Source organism: Malaya genurostris, chromosome 1 (genome assembly GCF_030247185.1).
Source record: "Malaya genurostris strain Urasoe2022 chromosome 1, Malgen_1.1, whole genome shotgun sequence".
NCBI lineage: Eukaryota > Metazoa > Arthropoda > Insecta > Diptera > Culicidae > Malaya > Malaya genurostris.
Window position 1 is genome coordinate 160,243,244 of NC_080570.1, and position 19,569 is coordinate 160,262,812.

General features: G+C 38.0%; 3 protein-coding genes across 5 annotated transcripts in view; 2 read left to right on the plus strand and 1 right to left on the minus strand.

Moving 5' to 3' along the window:
* The window catches only part of LOC131426486 (uncharacterized), a 570,323-nt gene that overhangs the window by 512,134 nt on the left and 38,620 nt on the right, over nucleotides 1-19,569 (minus strand). The window lies entirely within an intron of this gene.
* LOC131426493 (uncharacterized) lies at nucleotides 952-14,788 on the plus strand. Its single transcript, XM_058589269.1, has 3 exons — nucleotides 952-1,109; nucleotides 14,215-14,537; nucleotides 14,655-14,788. Exons 1-3 carry the CDS (start codon nucleotides 964-966, stop codon nucleotides 14,786-14,788), a joined length of 603 nt encoding a protein of 200 aa, XP_058445252.1. The 5' UTR covers nucleotides 952-963.
* LOC131426492 (uncharacterized) lies at nucleotides 14,829-15,921 on the plus strand. Its single transcript, XM_058589267.1, has 2 exons — nucleotides 14,829-15,198; nucleotides 15,267-15,921. The coding sequence occupies exons 1-2, from the start codon at nucleotides 14,829-14,831 to the stop codon at nucleotides 15,593-15,595; spliced, it is 699 nt and encodes a 232-aa protein (XP_058445250.1). The 3' UTR covers nucleotides 15,596-15,921.

Consider the following 19,569-nt stretch of genomic DNA (forward strand, 5'->3'; position numbering starts at 1 on the left):
TGCAAGACACTTTTTTTTTGTACACATGAAGTGTAACGTCCAACCTGACGTCTCGAACGAAACAAGTTTCGGCTTACTGGCCGTACAGATTGTGGTAATTTGAAGGGGAAAAAGCTTGCTTTTACCCCCAAGTTTATGCTAGGTGCACATAACCATTTTCTTAAGTTTACGTTTCGTCTTCGACTCATCAGTGCGTCAGCAGATTTTTGAATGTTAGAACATTGAACCGGAATTTTGCAACTGACTTCTGACCCAGAATTTAATTTTTGCATTAAATTTCAACCTTTGCAACATGGATTCGGGAATTAGATTTTAAGTTAAGGTTAAGAATTTAAGTTCAAAATTCAGTTTAAACACTAGACTCAGAACATGTGGTCTGAAAATGAGCTCAGTGTGAAAGAAGCTTGTCAGTTTTATTCGTATTTACGTCCTCCAGTTAGGTCTGTGACATTACCCACCCGTTTTTTTTTTTCAAGAAAAAACATGTTAAAACAACTTTTAAAATAATTTTTTATCTGATTACCAATCATTTTATTGGGCCAAATTCCGCAGTGACAATTAACGCTCAAATTGAAGCCATCTTTCAGTGATAATTTATTGAATACAAACAAAAAAACCCAATCCAGTAGTCGATTATCCCATCGATAGAACACAAATCAGCAAACATCCGAACAAAGCTAATCGTACTATCAGTGTTTGGGGGAAAAAAATCACTCCAAGCCAACCCTCGTGGGATCGCAACGGGAACCGGCAACGAATGATTGAATGTAGGACAGCAGTGAGCAGACACCGGTGGAAGGGCACCGTAACCTAGCTAACGTATGTAATCGTATTACGTAAGCGGATTAGAAGACAGAAAGAAGGGTCAAACACTGTCCTGACTTGTCGCTGCTTTCTCCCTAACGGTCAGCAAATGAGTGTTTGAATGGCTTCTTCCAGGACCAGGACCAGTACACTAAACACATGCAGAGCCCACATTACACAACCGAACAATTAAATCCTGCATGGATGGGGCACGTTGTCAGTGTGCTCGCAGGAAGCTCTGCGGTTGGACGTCGTCAGTGGTTTGAGTTTGTACAGTCCGGAAAAATCTTCTGCAATAGATTGAGGTAAGAACGGCCTGATGGCTTCGGCAGTCGGCTGCCGAGAGACGTTTAAAGCTGTTTTCTAAAATTGGCCGGTTCATCTTGTCTAAAGTGCAATTTGTGCCGGACGTCGTTTTGAATAATTACAATATGAACTTCTCTGCTGGTACAGCCCGAAAGATAGTGGTTTCCTTCCCGGTGACCTAGCGCGTGGTTCTGTCAGTGCAGTGCCCACAAATCGGGGTGCGAAAATATGACAAGCTGATGATAACTTCGGGCCCTCCGGAGCTGAGTGCGATGGCGATAGTGAACATATGGAAACAAAAGTTTTTAATAAGCTGTGGAACTTTGCAGACCACTCAACACGACGGTCCCCGAAGGCTCGCCTGTGAGTGCGAATGTGGTGTGTGTATGTGTGTGTGCGCTTATGTTTCCGTCTTACTAATGGCAGAAATGGTCATTGGCCTGTTTTATCAGACCCATTCCAGTTCTCTCGACAGCATCGAGAGGAGTTTTTTTATTTCCCTGGAAAATTATTCTTCCTACCTCCCATCTTTGGCGAGGCAAGCAGGCCGCAACAGTAGGCTTTGTTTTACAACGAAGCAATTTGAAATTTGTGAATGAACAACAGCAGGCTGGCAGTGGTTTTTATAAGCAGGCCATGCCGAATGAACTGTTAAGGGCCAGATAGTGAATTCCTTGCGATGACAAGCGGTTGGGATTCCAAAATAGGGAATTTCGCGGTGTCATCTTCGATTGACATTATTTGCATTTATTTTGCATCACTGGCTAGCTACTAGCAGGTTCAAAAATTTTCAATCAAAGATTTTTTGATTTTTTGTGGCGATCAAGATTTTTCTATAGATTTTCGATTCAACATTTCATATTATTATAGAATTACATGTCGTATACATTTCACGATAGTCATTTTCCGCCACTGGAAAAAAATCTTACAATCAGTGGCGTCTCGTCCTTATGTGCACCTCGTGCACTGCGCAACCAGTCAAATTGAAGGAATTACCTGCAACCAAATCCGGATTCAATTTTTTTGGAGGGATCTATTTATTATTCGATGAAATCAGGTCGGATGGTACCGATGATACCGAACTTGGATACGCACCTTCTAGAGAGGCTTCTGTGGCTTATGCTTATGGCAGTTGAAAACAAATTGCTGTCTTAGTTGCAACGTCAAATCGGTTTTATTGACAGATGTTCAACGTGCTAAGCACTAAATTCTTCTATTGTATTGATGATAAAATAAATTTAATAAAAAATTCTATCCAACAGTATATTGTTATTTCATTGTAATGAAAACACAAGCGAATATTCATTCGTCAATCTTTAGTATTCACTTGCAACCAATATCATACCACATGCTCAGTGCACAACCCGTAAATTTTGTCACGCGACGCCACTGCCTACAATAATTTCTGATTTCAGGCCTTAAATAAACATGTCTTCTGTGCAGTCTCTTCATAAACTTTCTGTCATAGAAAATACTTCAACAAAAAGTTTCAATACATTGTAACTTTCCATTCATATAAATTTAAAATGAGCCGCAGTTCTAGTTGAATTTAACTACTCGATAAAAAATAACTGCTCGACTATCAAATTTTAACTAACAGTTAAAATAATTTGCTAGATGGTCCACGGTCTAAAGTGGTACGTTTCGTCGGTTACGTCACTTATACGATCATATATCCAATACCGATTTGAACCCATTTGAACATAGTCTGTGACCAAGTTCGATCAAATCGGTTCTGTCATTACTAAGAAAATTTTGCGGCTAGAGAAAGTGCGGTTTGTCGGCCGTTATGTCACTTATAGTATGGTATCTCCGGAACCGGGAATCGGGACCCAACTTAACTTAAGAAATTAACCCAATAGTAGCTTCCAACGAGTCGAGAGTTTCGATTCGGTTCAGACATCTTCAAGAAAATAAGAATTGATAAGCACACCTGCAAATTGCCTTTTACGACACTTATAAGGTTAGATCTTCAGAACCGGGATGACCCTTCGGAATAAAAATATAGAAAAAACGCCAAACCGAATCTTACACTCAAAAAAAAAAAAGTTTTCAAGTCGATTTACAAAAAACCTAATTTTTATTTTGAATAAATTTTGTCCCAAGATAGGTAGTTATGCTTCCTACTAACCGTTTATACATTGCACAGTGGTCCGAAACGGGAAATTAGCGTGACAAAAATATTTTCACTATTAAATATTAGTTTTTTTGTAGTTTGTGTCTTCACAAAAGTTGTTTGTAATCAAATGGCGCTCCTTTTGATGAAAAATGTTACTAGGGTGGTTCTCATTTAGATTGAAATCTGAAATCTAACTTTATGAATTGAACTCAAAAATGATTTTGTGGTACAATAAAGTTGTTGGAAATTACATTTTGAGCAACTTTGCTGAAAAAAGTACCTCTCTAGCTTTTCATTTGATCGAGTTACATCAATTTTCCCGAATAAAAGTAGGGTGGCTCCTGAAAATTCACTTTTTTTTGTTTTAACTTTTTTGTGAAACGTTCTACGGAAAAGTTGTCTTCAAAAGAGTTGTTGTACTAATCATTGCGCACAATTTTGTTCAAGCAAGCTTTTCATTTTTTGGGTTTCAGGAAGTGCTTTGACTTACAACAAATCTATTTTCGGCTGTAGTTTTTGTCTGTCTCATTTCTCGGAAGGACAATGTATGGAACACTTGTAGAACTAATTTGATTCTATTATTCTGCTGAAGGAAGTATGTTGATACGTTAAGGCGTTTAAGAGTTATGCAATGTTTTTGAGTTTTTTTAAGGTATTTTTAAAACTAATTTAAATAAGTTAAAAAAATAACCCAATTTTCTCTTAAGTTTTTACTTATATTATAATCTTTCAGGAACCGCATAGGATACATTTTTATAGATCTGGCATCTAATGATGGCATCTAATTTATATTTGAAGCTTGACTAGTTTTTGATGAAAAAATAATTATAACTATTTACTGGTAGCTCATATGAAAAAGCTTGGTTGAACAAAAATTGTGCGCAATGATTAGTACAACAACTCTTATGAAGACAACTTTTCCGTAGAATGTTTCACAAAAAAGTTAGAACAAAAAAAGTGAATTTTCAGGAGCCACCCTACTTTTATTCGGGAAAATTGATGTAACTCGATCAAATGAAAAGCTAGAGAGGTGCTCTTTTCAGCAAAGTTGCTCAAAATAAAATTTCCTACAACTTTATTGTACAACAAAATCATTTTTCAGTTCAATTAAGAAAGTTAGACGTCAGATTTCAATCTAAATGAGAACCACCCTAGTAACATTTTTCATTAAAAGGAGCGCCATTTGATTACAAACAACTTTTGTGAAGACACAAACTACAAAAAACTAATATTTAATAGTGAAAATATTAATGTCACGCTAATTTCCTGTTTCGGACCATAGTAGGATGGATTTCAAGAAAAAAAACTATATTTTTACAAAACCTGAAATTATTTTGTAGTATTTTTTTTTATCGAAAACTAAACTAAACTAAAAGTCATAATCATCCGATATCCTAAGGGAACTCAATTTGTGAGAAGATTTCAGAGAACACTCTAACGCTGGTTGACCCATATTTGCCAAAAGTGTTAGTACTGGACGAGAAAAAGTTTTAGTTAGAAGATTTTTTTTACCTTAAAAGTTCCCATTTTACAATTAAAGGAAGGATTGGTGGGCAGAATAGTTACCACCGAATTTTTGGAAGATTCTTGGATTTTTGTAGGATTTCTCAATTTCGTCTAGAACCATTCGGAAAACAAAACATTGGGAGTTAAAATTAATTTAGTCAACTTTTTTTGGGGTCAAAAATGCAGTCATTTCTAAAAAATATTAAAAGATATATCGTACTTTTCCCATCTTTCAGTCAATTTTCGAATTCCACCTCGATTTCTGCGAAAGAACTAAACTGATGACCTACTAGATCGCGCTGCATTCGTGGGAGCAACCAGTAATCAAAAGGAGCAGTGTCAGAAGAATTCGGCGGGTGCGGCAAAATGTCCCATTTGAGCGTTTCTAAATATTTTTTCCACAAATTTTGTTTCTGCAAGCTCTTTTTGCGTTTGACTCGGATCTTCATCGAGCAATGCCTCTAACCGTTTGTCTTAGATTTGTTTTTTTTTTGGTTGTCCAGAGCGAGGTCTGTCTTCAACACTGAAATCTTCATTGTTGAATCGTCGAAACCATTTCCTACATGATTTATCAGTTGGATCATTATCACCATAAACATCCAGAAGCATTTGATGCGCTTCAATTGCACTTTTCTTCCAATTAAAACATAAAACTAAAACTTTCCGCAAATGCTGTTTAATTACCACAAAACTGCTAATAATTAACACAGTGAAAAACAATTTTTTAAAAATGGACCGAACCAATTTGTACTTCCAATATGTTTGGCCCTTTACAAAACACAGTCAAGATATATTTTGAAGAAAAAAAAACAAAGTATTCAAAGTGGTTCTTTATGACAAAATCTACGTGTCCGGAAAGTTTCATTCAAATCTGAGGAGGCTGCTGCCAACTCCGAGTACGATTTGGCACGAAATATGATTAATTAAATCCTACAGTGGAAAAAAATTGGAATTTCGTATCAGATCATAACATAACTATCCTGTAATCGGATCCGGATGAAGCTATGGAGTTTTTTATGGGACAATAAAACCTTTAATTTGACCCGGAGTGTGAGAGAATCGGTTCCGTCATCTTCGAGAAATGTTGATGGACATTTTTTAATTTTTTTTCGCATTTTATCCGATAACTCTGGGACCGGTGGTCGGATCCGGTTAAAATTCAGGAATATTGTATGTCACCAGAGGACCTTTCATTTGAATTTAAGTTTGTGAAAATCAGTGTACCATTCTACGAGAAAAGTTAATTTTGTCCCTTTTCAAAAGACAGCGTAGATCTGTTTCCCGGAAATATCCAGAAAGTTCTGAGAGAGTGCGGTTACCTTTTGTTCGAATTTCGTTAATTAGATAAAATTTTGATTTCCCTATCAACTGAAAATGAGACGTGAAATCTTTTTTCTTTAAAAGAAAATCACTTTTCCTAGCTGATAACTGATGAGGGGTCGAGAAAAAAATTCCTTCATGATCGTACAGAAAATCATGTAGGGAATGTCAATCATTTTTAAATAGCAAGGTTGTGTGTATTTGCCGGTTACAGGCTTTCAACTGGACATGCAGGCCGTAAAAAATCCCCATTTATTACCACGCATCACTAGTGTTCCAATATATTGGCCGATTCAATTTTCTTCGTTGTCCTCCGAAGACCTCTCCCACAGCTCTTCGATCAACATCAATAACATATTGACGGTGCAACATGTCGAATAGTTATTGCCATACTTTTAATTTCATTAAATCGTACGCTGTACTAAAATAATCAACAGATACTTAATCAACAGATACTAAATCAAAAATAATCTGAAGACGATGAAAAATTAGTTACTGACAGGAAACATTTTCTATCAGTGCATCCAATCATTATATTTAATGAAACTATATTCTTACCATCGCTTTGTTTCGGATGGTTTGTTTTTCGTCAGAAATAGATCTATTTGCCACAGACCAGTTCGTATAAAACTAATAAAGTGACTTCAATTTAGCTATGATTTTGTTTTGTTATTGTATTCTGTCCACCGTAGCTGATTGAGATTGAGATTGAGTCCGTCACGTTGCGTCACAATCAAAACAAAGAACAAAAACAAAACTTGTCTATTTCCGTTCGGTTCCGTATTGCGGGACATGATCGTTCCGCCGAGAAGTGAGTGAAGAACAGGGCTTCGGAAAAAGTTTTCCCCGGTGCTCAGGAATGTTTCCATGCCAGAAGTAGAAATCGCTCGGTTTCAGATAAATGTACGTAATTTGTCAACACAATTGGGAAACTGTGTCGGAACCGAAATGGAATCCCGTTTGAAGCTGTTTGGTGGAACTCGCCAACCAAAACAAGGTTTCTAGACCAACTCCGAGGCCGTTTGGTCAACGGCTCACCGTTTTCCCGAAGCGAACGAGCGGCGGAATCGAAGCGTGAAAGTCTCGCATCAAACGGTTTGTGGAGGAAAAATCCGATCACAATTCACTCGATGCAAAGGGAGAAAAACCGCCTGCTTGGTTCGAAGAATTTGAAAGGTTTCAGGATGCGAAAAGTGTCAAACTAGGAACCATTTGTCATCCAGTTGAAGTGTTGGTCTCGAACCAGGTACCGAAATTTGTAGTTTGATTTTTCCTGTATTATCATCGCCAACCCACCCACCTCCCTCCCTCCCCCTCCTCTGAGATAGGAAGCAACAATCATCACGGTCCAATTTTCCATCACATTGATTTCGTATCCGTAAACAGCAAACCATTCAACCGAAAGTTCCTATCGATCCGGCTGCTCCACACTGCGCTCCATAATAACGCAATTACGACGGTAATTATCTCTTCCGACACTTTGGACTGCTCTAACAACGTCAATTAAAAAAAAGGGGGGACTGCGGACAACGCGGAAGCTGCACGGGGGTTGAAATTTGATTGTTCTGATTCAGGTACCTAATTAGGGGAATGTCCTTTTGATTTCACGGTCGATGGTGGGTGGTGGTGGTTGTCGATTGAGTGTAGGCGAGACCAACCTGCATCGATCTTTAACATAATTTTCCACGTGATTTTAAAGCGGCGCCCATTATCAGTGGCCTCCTCTCCGTCGGTTGTTCGGCTTTTAATTAACGGCTTCCTCATGCCGCGTTTGTTGCTACTCTCTGGGGGGGGAGGCAGATAATCGGTTGAAACTATTTAAAGTGAGGATTTTTTCTTCTTCTCTTAACCGAAATGGGTTAAAAGTTTGGAACCGTTAATTTGCTTGTGGGTTAAAAAATAAGAATCGGAAATTATAGACAATTGAGATTGGATTTCACTGGTTTAATTGATGCAAGCTTATGCGAGCTGGAAATGCTGTTATAACATCATATTTTCATGTCTATAGTTGGATTCAGTATTGTTACAATACCTTTCTCTAGCCACATTTAAATAGTGTCATAATTACATTTATTATTTATATAGGGAAATATGGGACAGTTATGTGTAGAACGGCCTTGTTGTGAGCCTATCAAATAACCTAATAGCAACTTCTAAACGTGTCTAAGGCTTTCGAATTCGAATGCGCGTCCAAGAAGTTTTGGAGCACTGAAAAACACTACTTTGTGTCGGTTAAGTCATATATAAGATTATATCTCCCCGAACCGGAAATGTTTGACATAATTCTCTAAACTAGATCAAACAAAACACATTGCAGCTTTTAAATAGGCCTAAGTCTGTCGAATTTCGTTCACTATCTTCGAGAAGTGTGAATCAATGAGAAAAATGCTGTAAGTCGATTGCGTCATTTATGCCATTATGTCTCCGGAACCGCCTTACTTTGGCCAATTTGTTCTTCGAACTTGGTCAATGGCCCAAATAGTAGCTTTCAAACGAGTCTAAGATTGTTGAAATTGGTTCAGCCATATTTGAGAAAATTGAGCGGTAAAAAAAATTCGTTCAAAGGACATTTTTCGATCTCGTCGAGCTGATTCGAATGGTATATAACACACTATGGGTCTCCGAGGATACATTTGAAAGTCGGGCTTTGCAGCACTTCTATTAGCTTTCTTTAAAGAAAGGCAAAACGGACTGCGGGATACAAACAGTAATTATTTTTTTGATGCCAAATGTCTTGCAAATGCATAAAACGTCCTAGTCTAAAAAAATCTAAAGTCTAAAATTCAAAAAAAAATTTTTTTGAAAAATAAATCGACTATGGGACTCGGAAAAATTTTGATATTTCCAAAATTGAAAATTTATTTTCAATGCCAAATGTCTTAGAAATGCATGAACCATCGAGATTTTGTCTAATCTAAAAAACAGTTTTTTTGTAAAAAACAAACGAATTTTTCTAAGTATCAGAAAGAAACAAAACAAAAGAACCAGATAACTTTAAAATTTCACATAACTTCGGCAATCCGCATAAAAAAGACCTCAGTGTAGAAGTTCTAACAGTGTTAAGCAGAAAGTAGTCTAGATCAAATACAGGGTGTCCCACAAATAATTTCGAATTCAAAAATGCAATAATAAAAATAAACGGTTTGATAGATTTCAATGAGTATACATTTATTTGAAATTTTCACGAAAAATAATTTCGTTCGAATGACCCCCACCGACTGGCTGGGCAGTATCCAATCCGGTTCACCCAATCCCCAGAGAAAATAATCCAGCGGCGTCAAATTGCAGCTTCTCGGAGGCCAATTCACATCACCGTTTCGGCTGATTATTCGATTTTCAAAGATTGTTCGTTGGCTGAAATGAAACATTTTATTTTGAATAAATTTCATGAATCAACCTTTCAAATAAATTCTATCAAACGAATTTTGTTATTGTAGATTTTTTAAATCCAACATTTTTCGTAAGACACCCTGTACTTTGAACAGTCCGACTCGCTTTGTTTGGTCCTCTACTGAAATTGACTATCGAATTGAATAATTTTGAGATATGTTTGGAAATTTTCTTACCATTTGTTGCTTCATCACTTTGAGTGACGGTATAAAATAGTTTAATACTCTTCACTCTGTAATTTCGAAACCGGAGCTCGGATCCGGGAGGAGTTTCGTATGATACCGGTCATTTGAACCTTAGTTTGTAAAAATCAGTCTGAGGAAAGTGACTAAGTAGTTTGAATTTGAATTTGTTTCTTTTTTCACTAATCACCCTTTAATACCGGAACCGGTAGTCAGATTCGAATAAAATTCAGAAACTTTGTATGGAACTACAAGACTTCTCATTTGATTTGGGAAGTTTGTTAAAATTCGTACAGCCATCTCTGAGAAGCTTGACCAAGGGGGGTTTTAGGGGTTCAAACCCGTCCCGAAACTTTAAAAAATAATTATGCTATGAAAACTCTTCTTGAGAAATATGACGAATTTCGTGCCAACTCCATTTGTTGTGCCAAAAAAATGCCAATCCAAAATTGATCAAGATTGTCTTTTGTAAAGGGCTAAACATTTTTAATCACATTATTGTAGGGGTTTTCGGTTTGTACACAAATACACATTTCGTTTCGATTTCTTCGCGTTTCGCCTCCGGCTCATCATCAGTGCTTAAAGCAGTTAAAATTGAACCGCCATCTCCGCCTAACAGTTCAATTTTAGGAACCAATTTTTTTTAAGAACCGATTTTAAGAACCAATTGCAATATTCTTAGCGCATCTTAAGACCTTTCAGTATAATCTAAGATGGTGCAGCCATCTCCGGAAAAAGTGAGTAAAAATATTTGTCACAAACACACACTCACACTTACACTTACACACACATACACACACACTTTCTCAGTTCGTTGAGCAGAGTAGAATGGTACATGGCATTCGGGCCCTCCGCATCGGGATTCGTTTCAAAAGTCGGTTTCCAGTGATTTTATAGCTTTTCTATAAGCAAAAATCCTTATTGAGTCCTACACTGAAAAAAATTGTCTTTAAAACATCAAAATCGAAAAATAACCTTTTCTGATTTTGACAACATTTTGTCCCCGATATTAGCAAAAATTATCAGTCTGGATCAGAAAAAGTGTTTATAAGAAAAAAAATTTAACCCTTAAAATGCCCATCTTGCTACATATATGAAGGGTTGACAGGGATCAAAATTATCTATGTAGGGACAATTGCCTTCAAATAAAAAATGGTGTTTTTGTATCATTTGACCTCAAATTTTCAAGATCGAATTTTTCAGTGTTTCAGGCTCGATAAGTAACTTTTTCAGTATTTTCATTCGAAATCTTGCTGGAAATTTGAACTGCATAATCATGGACGACGAAACCTACGTGAAACTCGATTACAAATCTTTGCCAGGGCCACAATATTATACGGTGCGAGAAGGGCAAGTGTTAAACCAGTCCGAGACATCGTGTGAAGTCGAAAAATTTGGTAAGAAAGCTATGGTCTGGCAAGCAATTTGTAGATGCGGTAATATTTCGAAACCCTTCATCACCACTGCTTCAATGAACAGCGAAATGTACATCAAGGAATGCTTACAAAAATGACTTCTACCAATGATTCTAAGCCACAAGGATCCTGTTGTTTTCTGGCCAGATCTTGCTTCTTGCCACTACTCGAAATCAACGGTAGAATGGTATACTACCAAAAATGTCACTTTCGTCCCAAAAGACATGAATCCACCAAATTGCCCACGACTTCGACCAATTTTGGGATGGAATTTTGGGCAATAACGAAGGCACATCTTAGGAAACATGTCTCGGCAGCCGAAACCATTCAACAGTTCGAAAAAGATTGGAAAAAAGTGTCAAAACTTGTCGCCAAGAAGTCTGTACGGAATTTGATGAGGAACGTTCACAAGAAGGTGCGCCAGCTAGTCTACAATGGCTAATTAGCAAATGTTGAGAATAATATTCTGTTGTTGTAGTCTAATATTATCAGTATATCGAACAAAATTTGAATATCTAACACTTGTGAATTATTTACAGCGAAATCAAAGTGCGTCCATACTTTCTGGGACAGTCTTTAGCTGCATAGCATAGCTGTGATTAAAGATATGTTAGAAATAAGTAGCGATAACTTACAAATGATAATTAGTTCAATGTTTATGTTATAAAGAAACATTGCGGTCACCTTGTTTTAACCAGTGTAACGTAAAAAACATGTTCGCGCTCTTGTTACAAAATAGTTGGGCTAAGTGGTATCAGAACTAGTTACGGGTTGCTACGATGGAAGTCAAATAAACTTATTTTCAACTAGTATCTAGAAGCATAGTTGTGATCAAAGATTTAGCTTATAAATTATAATTAATTGAATATGACGAAAAGATGTGGCGATTGAAAACCTAAATAACTATTTCGTAACTAGTCATGTTGGGAAGAACTATTGCTGTCACCTTGTTTTAACCAGTATAACATAAAAAATATGTTCATGCTCTTGTTGCAATATAGTTTGGATTAGTCGTATCAGAACTAGTTGCGAATTGCTACTCGGGTAGTTACAAGAGATATACAGGATCAAGAACTTATCAGATAGTAAATATTGAATAGGCGTACTCACGACAAAAAATGCCTACTTGTCGTGTAACAATAAAGCTCCGGAGTGCAACAGAATCAAATCAAATTAGTTGAAAAGTATGCCTAACTCTGAACTCATTCAACAAGTTCCATATTATTACACACGATTAGAGGTTAGTGAGAATCATCGCCATTAAAAACATCAGGGTTTTTATTGTTTTTAGTGCAGTATTTTCGAGCTGTTTCTCAAACTGTTTCAACTGTCTCTCATTTCCTAAACTTGATAATAATCAATTTTTAAAGAATTTCAAACGCTCAATCGATTAATACATGTTACATGCATTTTGCAAATGGCAGCTTTTCCAAAGCCATTTTTCGAGAAATTTTCTGCGTTTTTACACATCTTTATTTTCTATATAGGGGTGCAAATCATAAATTCAAGGAAAAACACACGTAGAAATGTGGTCAGGTTTCAAACGCTTACAGCTCAGTCTATTTTGTATCAATTATTGATATTATTTCATCATTTGATTGGAAATATTCCTAAGTTTCGATTTGAATGTATCAAGCCACGTATTTTCAATTACATATGATTGAAATTTTGATTAGCAGTGTCCTATTTTGTCTGCTAAAAATCTCCGGCATACCGGATTTCCCTGTCCTAGACGACGATTTTAAAGGAGTAAGCTATAAATCAAAGGAAAAGCATCGCTCTGATTAGTCAATCGATGGAAAAGCGAAGCTGTTGGAAGCACGCGAATCTATAAATAGAAGCGAAATTATAGCTAACGTTTCAGTCCTACGCGTAACATGCTAGAGGTGGGTTGTTGCTAGACAGCAAGACAAAAAGTGCCATAAAACGGTTTGAAGCTTTAATTGGTATGCTCTGATCTTGTGTCATGCAAGCTCGGATGAAATTCCATGTTATGTCATTTCACCTGAGAAATTGACAACTACCCCAGGGTAAATTTTGAGTGCTTAAGATTAATTTCTAATTTATATCAGATGAACTCGATTGATAATGAGAAAAAGTTTGTCGCTTCAACCGAAATCGCAGAATGGTAGGGAAATTTGACGCTATAAAAATAATTGCTTGCATACAAAACTTGAACACAAGCTTGGCGAAGAGAAGCTATAACAAATACAAATCAAGACAAATAGAGTCAATATTCTGGGTTCACGTGTTCGGTGTTGGTTCCTAATAAAGATCAATCTAAGCAGACTCTTGTGCAATTGCGGATTCAAAAGTGTGACGATTGATTAAAAATGTCGATCATTAGAAATTTTGGTTGCCTTGTTCCACATCAATGGCTCGAACAGCCCCTTGGGGCTGATCCTTGTAGTTTTTTTGTAGAATTTTTCGTTTTTTCAATAGAACTATTTGAAAAAAAAAGTCAAAAAAGCATGGCCCTTTCCAAAAGACAGTCAAATATGGTAATTACACCAGAAACCGTGGAAAAAATCAATCGAATTTTTGAAAGCCATAGATAAAAACTGCGTGTGATAGCTGACATCTTGAAGATAATAAATATCATACACTATTTTGCACGAGCATTTGTCTCCCCGCACTGTTTCAAGTTGTTTCACCGAAATAAACCGGCTTTTTTGCAACCGTATGTGACAATGTACGAAATCGGGATCCATCACTACACTCCGGAAAAAGGGCGCCCAAAAAGGCAAATGAGGGCCGGTAAGGATCACAGTATTTTTGGATGTTTTTCTAGCGACGCTAACTTTAACCAATTTATGCGTTTGAAGAACAATAAACAACTCTAAATGAAGCAGAAAAAAGTGGTCTTTTATTTAAGACAATCAACCGTATCACAATTCGTTCGCTACCATGACGAAATGTCTTAGGCCTATTGAGCTTGGAATACCTGCCGCTTTCACCATATTCGCCGGATATGGCCCTCTACTAAAAGAAGGAGATTGTACTCAAACAAGGAATTCATCGCAGAAACAACGCTTATTTCGAAGCGAAAGATAAATCGTTCTAAGTAATTAAGTAATCATTGCACTGGTCCCAGCAAACAATCCTACTCCACCAAAACATCAATCGTTTTTACCCCGTTTTTTTCGTATCTATTTCTATTTCTTTCTCACAGGACCGGAACAGGATTACAACACTTGCTCACCCCCCTCTCGCACTGTCCGAGAGTACGAACGCAACGCAATAGCCAACAGGTCGAATGCTTGACTATGCCTTCCGGTGGCAATAAAAAGCCACCCCACAACAAAGGATCGGGTGGAGGCAAAGGATCAAAAACCAAACACAACAACCATCCGCTGAGTGCGACGGCTGCCGGCAGAAATCCCGTCGGTAAAACCCACCAGCCGTCGCAGCAGAAGCAACAGCAGCGGGGCCATGCGGTCGATTTAGACGAGGAACCCAATTCCGGCTTTGGTCAATATTTACGATCGCCCGAAGGTAGGTCGGTTTGGTCTGGTCTGGTCGAACAAGCTTGTATCTACTATTCGCGTGATTTTTGTGTTTTTTTTTGTCTGTTTTTGTTTCCTTTCCTTCATGACATTCACGGCATGACAGCGGTCGGCATGATGAAACTGTTTGTGATCGCCAACACCGTGATGGTGTTTTTTACCATGGCCTGGCCTCAGGTGCAGCAGTCCTTGCTGGTGCTAAAATCGTTGGTCCTCGGTGACGACGAGGAAGAGTTGTAAGATTTTTTTTTGGTTTTTCATTCAAAGAAAGTTCCCCAAAATGTTGCTGCTCGCCTTGAGAAGCTTTTTCTTCGTGGCCGTCATCATCGGCTACAGTTCCGGCATCTGGCGGCTCATCAATGACTACTTCCGGCAGGAGTTTAAAACTTTCCTCGATGAAGAGGTGAAAAAGAATCAGTATTTGCTAATGGATCCCGTCAAGATTCAGGAGGCAGCGGCCGCGGCAGCAACGGTGAGTCCACCCAAGATTGACAAAGCGACGAGCGAAGTGATGCAGCAACCGGACAGCAAGGAGGCCAAACAATCATCCGGTTCGGTGACCACCAACCGACTGCTGGACGAACTGATTGTCAGTTTCGGGCGAATGTTCACCTCACGGAACGGACTGGGACGGATGACGCCGGAGCAAGGTTTGTTCGCATTGAGCTTGAGGTTCGACTCGATTCAGTGTCGTTTTTCTCTCGTTCGTTGTTCACAGGATCTAACCCATCGGGCAGTAGGTCAACAGTCGAGGATAGCCGCCTTCCGGAAGCGATGGCGGCACCCGCTGTGAAAATCGATACCGAAACAAAGACCAACGAGGGCGTTAATGAGATTTTGCAAACTTCCTCCACGTCGCCATCTCACGGCGAAACGGGTGACGAATGGATTAGCTATTGGAAAAGTAGGCGGGGAAGTAGCCTGCCCAGTGATGCCGATGGTGGTCACTACTGTAAAGTTAGCCCGTCGTCATCATCGGCGTCGTCGTCATCGGCAATGGAGGAAGGCGTCGGTTTCGCCGGTGACGGTGATTGTGAGCTGACGTAGTTGAGTGCTTTTTTCCGGAACAGAGCGAGTGACGTGATAAGGTTAAAAACTGTGAAACATAATTGAAAACAATTTTGAGTGTACGGGGACGGGCGAAGTCAATCGCTCTTTAGTCGTGGCGAAAGTGCTTTTATGTTGAACTATTCGGATCAGTGACGCGAGAGAGAAGAACAACTTTTACAGGCCGTTGTTCGGTAATTTTTTGTGTTAGCATTAAGCAGAGACTAGGTTAGTGAATGTACGATAATTGTAGCATTTGGATATAAATTTTAGTTACGTACTAGAATAGACAAAAGAAATAAAAATCTAGTAATTTTATCACTTAATTTATCTGATCTGTTCGAACTCAGTCAGATTTTCCTTGTACTCTAATTCACTGTACTCTCGCGTTTCGGCATTCGCGCTTCGTGTACAGCCTGTCTTGATTGCTAAGACTGTACACGAAGCGCGAATGCCGAAACGAGAGAGTATGCTTACAGCGTGTTGGAGTAAAGATTTTCACCACGACGAACAACCACAATTAGGTCAAAGCTAGGGTTAAATATGTTAAGTAGACAAAAAAAAAATGGGGTAAAATGAGAAAAACGTAAAAAATAAGGAGTAAAATAAGTCAAATTAAGGATTTATATCCTTCGGTTGTTTGACAAGACATTGCCATAACTAGCTTAAATTTTTGGCAGTAAAAAAAGTAAGAACAGTAAAGAATAACATATGGGTTGAAAACTCTTTGGTTTAATAAATTTTTTTTTGGTTAGGAACAGAATCTGGACAAACTTTCATCGCAATATCAAATATTCATCGATTCGAGTATTCCTCACTCTCATTTCCTACGTTACGATTCCTCATTCGTCTGGCCGTATTCCAAAGAGTGCTAATTGAGGTTTCTCTTGACAAACCTTCGACAAAATGTCTCCAATAGCTAAATTTTTTGGCTCGAAGTATGCTCTTGTACTTGGTTTCTAAAACCATAAATTTTTCAAAATTCTGAGGAGTTCCTCCTCCCCTTAAGTTACGAAGTTACAAGGTATATTTTTACCCGGATTTCCGAAGTCACTGTTTTTATACGCGAACACCTTCTTATGCGGATTTCCGAAGTTACGCGGTTTATTTTGAAGTGGTTTTCAAAAATTACGCGTTTTTTCACGCAGATTTCCAAAGTTACCTAATTTATTTGCACGCGATTTTCCGAAGTTATTCGTTTTTCAGGGGGATTTTCGAAATCACTCGTTTTTTTTTCACGAAAATTTCTAAGTTACGCGGTTTGTTTTTACGCGGTTTCCGAAGTTACGCTCTTCTACACGTATTTTAAAGGTTACGTGTTTTAACGAGGATTTTCGATTTTACTCTTTTTTACGAGACTTTCCGAAGTAACGCAGTTTTTTACACAGTTTTTTTGAAGTTACGCATTTTTACGCAGTTTACTGTGAAAAGTTACGTTAATTTTTTGCAAAGATTTCTTATTCTTTTTACGCGGTTTTCCGAAGTTATTTTTACGCGGATTTCTAAAGTTACGCTTTTGTTGAACTCGGATTTCCGAAGTTTCTCGTTTTTTTACTCGGATTTCCGTTCCTCGTTTTTTTTACACGGATTTCCGGAGTTCTTCGTTTTTATACGATGGTTTACTACGTTACGGGGTCTTCGGAAGTTACGCTTTTTTACTCGGATTCCCAGAGTTACATGTTTTGTATGAGGATTTTTGAAATAAAGAATTTTTAAGAGGATTTTCGAAGTTACGAAGTTTTTGAGTTACGCGTTTTTAACGAGGATTTCCTAAGTTTTTTCGAAGCTACGCGGAGTTTCGAGATTACGCGGTTTTGCTACACTCGGATTTCTGGATGTTTTTACGAGGATTTCCTTAGTTACGTGGTTTCTCGAAGTTATTTTACTCGGATTTCCGAAGTTACGCTATTTTTTTTTACTCGGACTTTCGAAGTTACACGTTTTTTTACGCGGATTTCAGAAGTTAGTTGTGCGATACGTATTCTCCGCGTAAAAAAAGTCTTCAGTATAGTTATGTTAGATAATTAGTATTTATAGGAAAAAGGTTTTCCTTAAATTTCAGCTCTAAGATGCCAAGGGACAAAAAATTGTTCTTGTCTAGTACTGATGCTTTTTGTAAATATCAGGTAAATAGCATTCTGTGAAAGCACCTCAAATACTGAGTTTCATTGAATTTACAACTTTCAGTAAACACACTAAACATTTATCCTACGTAAAACAATAAAAGGTTTTACTTTTAGGTAAAAGAATAGTTTTACTTTAGGCGAGAGGTATTTTCGAAATCGTACAATTGCTTGTACGTGATATTACCAAATACACATATCGGCAAACATGTATCAACAGGCAATCTGGCAACACTGAAGAGACGAAGTGGAAAAAGAGCGTCCCAGAAACATTTTTAAAAATTACGTATTTTTTTACAGCACGCACTCACGTAATCTCTGGCAACCGAAATCGAGCTAACTAATCAACCCGATCGGGCCTATCTTAGGAAAGCTATCATCCCTGTTCGGTTTGCATGGTAATTTTCGGGGTTGCATAACCTCATCGCCCCAACGGTATTTCGAGCTTGGAACTGACGTTGACGGGTGCGAACGAAACGGTTCCGGTTTCATCCCCGGTTCGGTAGCGTTAAAACGGCGAGGCGCAATCGAAGAAATGAGATAAAAAGCAAAAAATAAAAAAAGACGACAAAAAAAAACCCGGTCGATGCTAATGCGGAGAAAACGGCATCGCAGCAAACCACGCGACGACGACGACGACGGTTATGAAGATAAAACCGAATCAAAACAATAACATTTTCATGGAGCTCTTAGATGAAGAAAAAAAAACAAAAAATTTAGACAGTTGTCGAATTTAACACTGCGCGAGTGGAGAATTTCTTCCCCGTGCATATTTTTTGAAAGTGAAAATTTGCCCAATTAATTCGTTGGCGCGCGTTGGGGTAGCGGTGCGTCTCTCTCTTTCTTCTTCTCTCTCTCTCTCTCTCTCTCTCTCTGGCATTACATATGAACTATTGCAAGCGAACAATTTAATTACTAACAAGAGGATGGCTGCTATTCATGAATAACGCACGGGAATTCGTCATTAGGTTAGCTAGCCGTCCGTTTGGAACTGTAACAACTTTCTTTCCGGGTTATTCGGATGCCTCACATCCAACGGAGTTTTTCTCGTCGTATGTTTCACTGGTATGTGGATTTATGATACTACCTGGGCTACCTAACTAGCCGTTGAGGTATTTGATGACGTAATGGTAAGCTTTCTAAGTCCACCGAAGGTACGCTAATCAATGCTCTTGGACTTAAACTTCCATACGATGGAATTATTTTGTGATCAATTCTTTGATACATTTTTTGAGATTGTCAAGATGAGCTCATTTAACAACAATTGTAATTTGTGAACAAATTATTGACATCTTCGACTCATCAGCTCATTAGTAGTTCATATTGAACCGAAAGCTCTTTTTAGTATTTCATCACAAACCACCGAACAAACGTCGAAAGTTCAACTCCTCTGTGGGTGACATGAGAAAATGTTTTCGCTTTCATCTCTAGCTTCTCTTCAAGATTTTCCGAAAATAAACCGGAATGATATTTAATCATGAAACAATTATAAGTGTAAATTAGTGAAAGTTGCAGCCAAAATGGTAAAATGTTAACTGGAAAAGCTTAGTCAATCGCGCCGAGCCAAGTCCCGTTTTTTTTTCAAATATAAATTTAATTAGTGAGTTCCGCTTCTGATTTTTTTCTTTGTATACAAAGTTTTGCCTTCATTTAACAGCGGACAAACTTACTTCAAAAGTCAAGGCTGAATTATTATCGAAAGTCAACCGTCACTAAGACTAAGCGCAACATTTCAAACGCTAATTTGTACCATCATTTTAAATAGTTGGCCATGAGCACCATAATCCAACCATCCGACGAGAAAAGCATGGTTATTTTGTTGCGGTAACAATGGAAACGATTGTGTTTTGT

Bases quoted from the DNA above. Each gene is read 5' to 3' on its own strand.
- LOC131426492 (XM_058589267.1), top strand. From the start codon at position 14,829: ATGTTGCTGCTCGCCTTGAGAAGCTTTTTCTTCGTGGCCGTCATCATC. The intron at 15,199-15,266 runs GTTTGTTCGCAT...CGTTGTTCACAG, and splicing joins ACGGATGACGCCGGAGCAAG to GATCTAACCCATCGGGCAGT.
- LOC131426493 (XM_058589269.1), top strand. From the start codon at position 964: ATGCAGAGCCCACATTACACAACCGAACAATTAAATCCTGCATGGATG. The intron at 1,110-14,214 runs GTAAGAACGGCC...TCTTTCTCACAG, and splicing joins ATCTTCTGCAATAGATTGAG to GACCGGAACAGGATTACAAC. The intron at 14,538-14,654 runs GTAGGTCGGTTT...ACGGCATGACAG, and splicing joins ATATTTACGATCGCCCGAAG to CGGTCGGCATGATGAAACTG.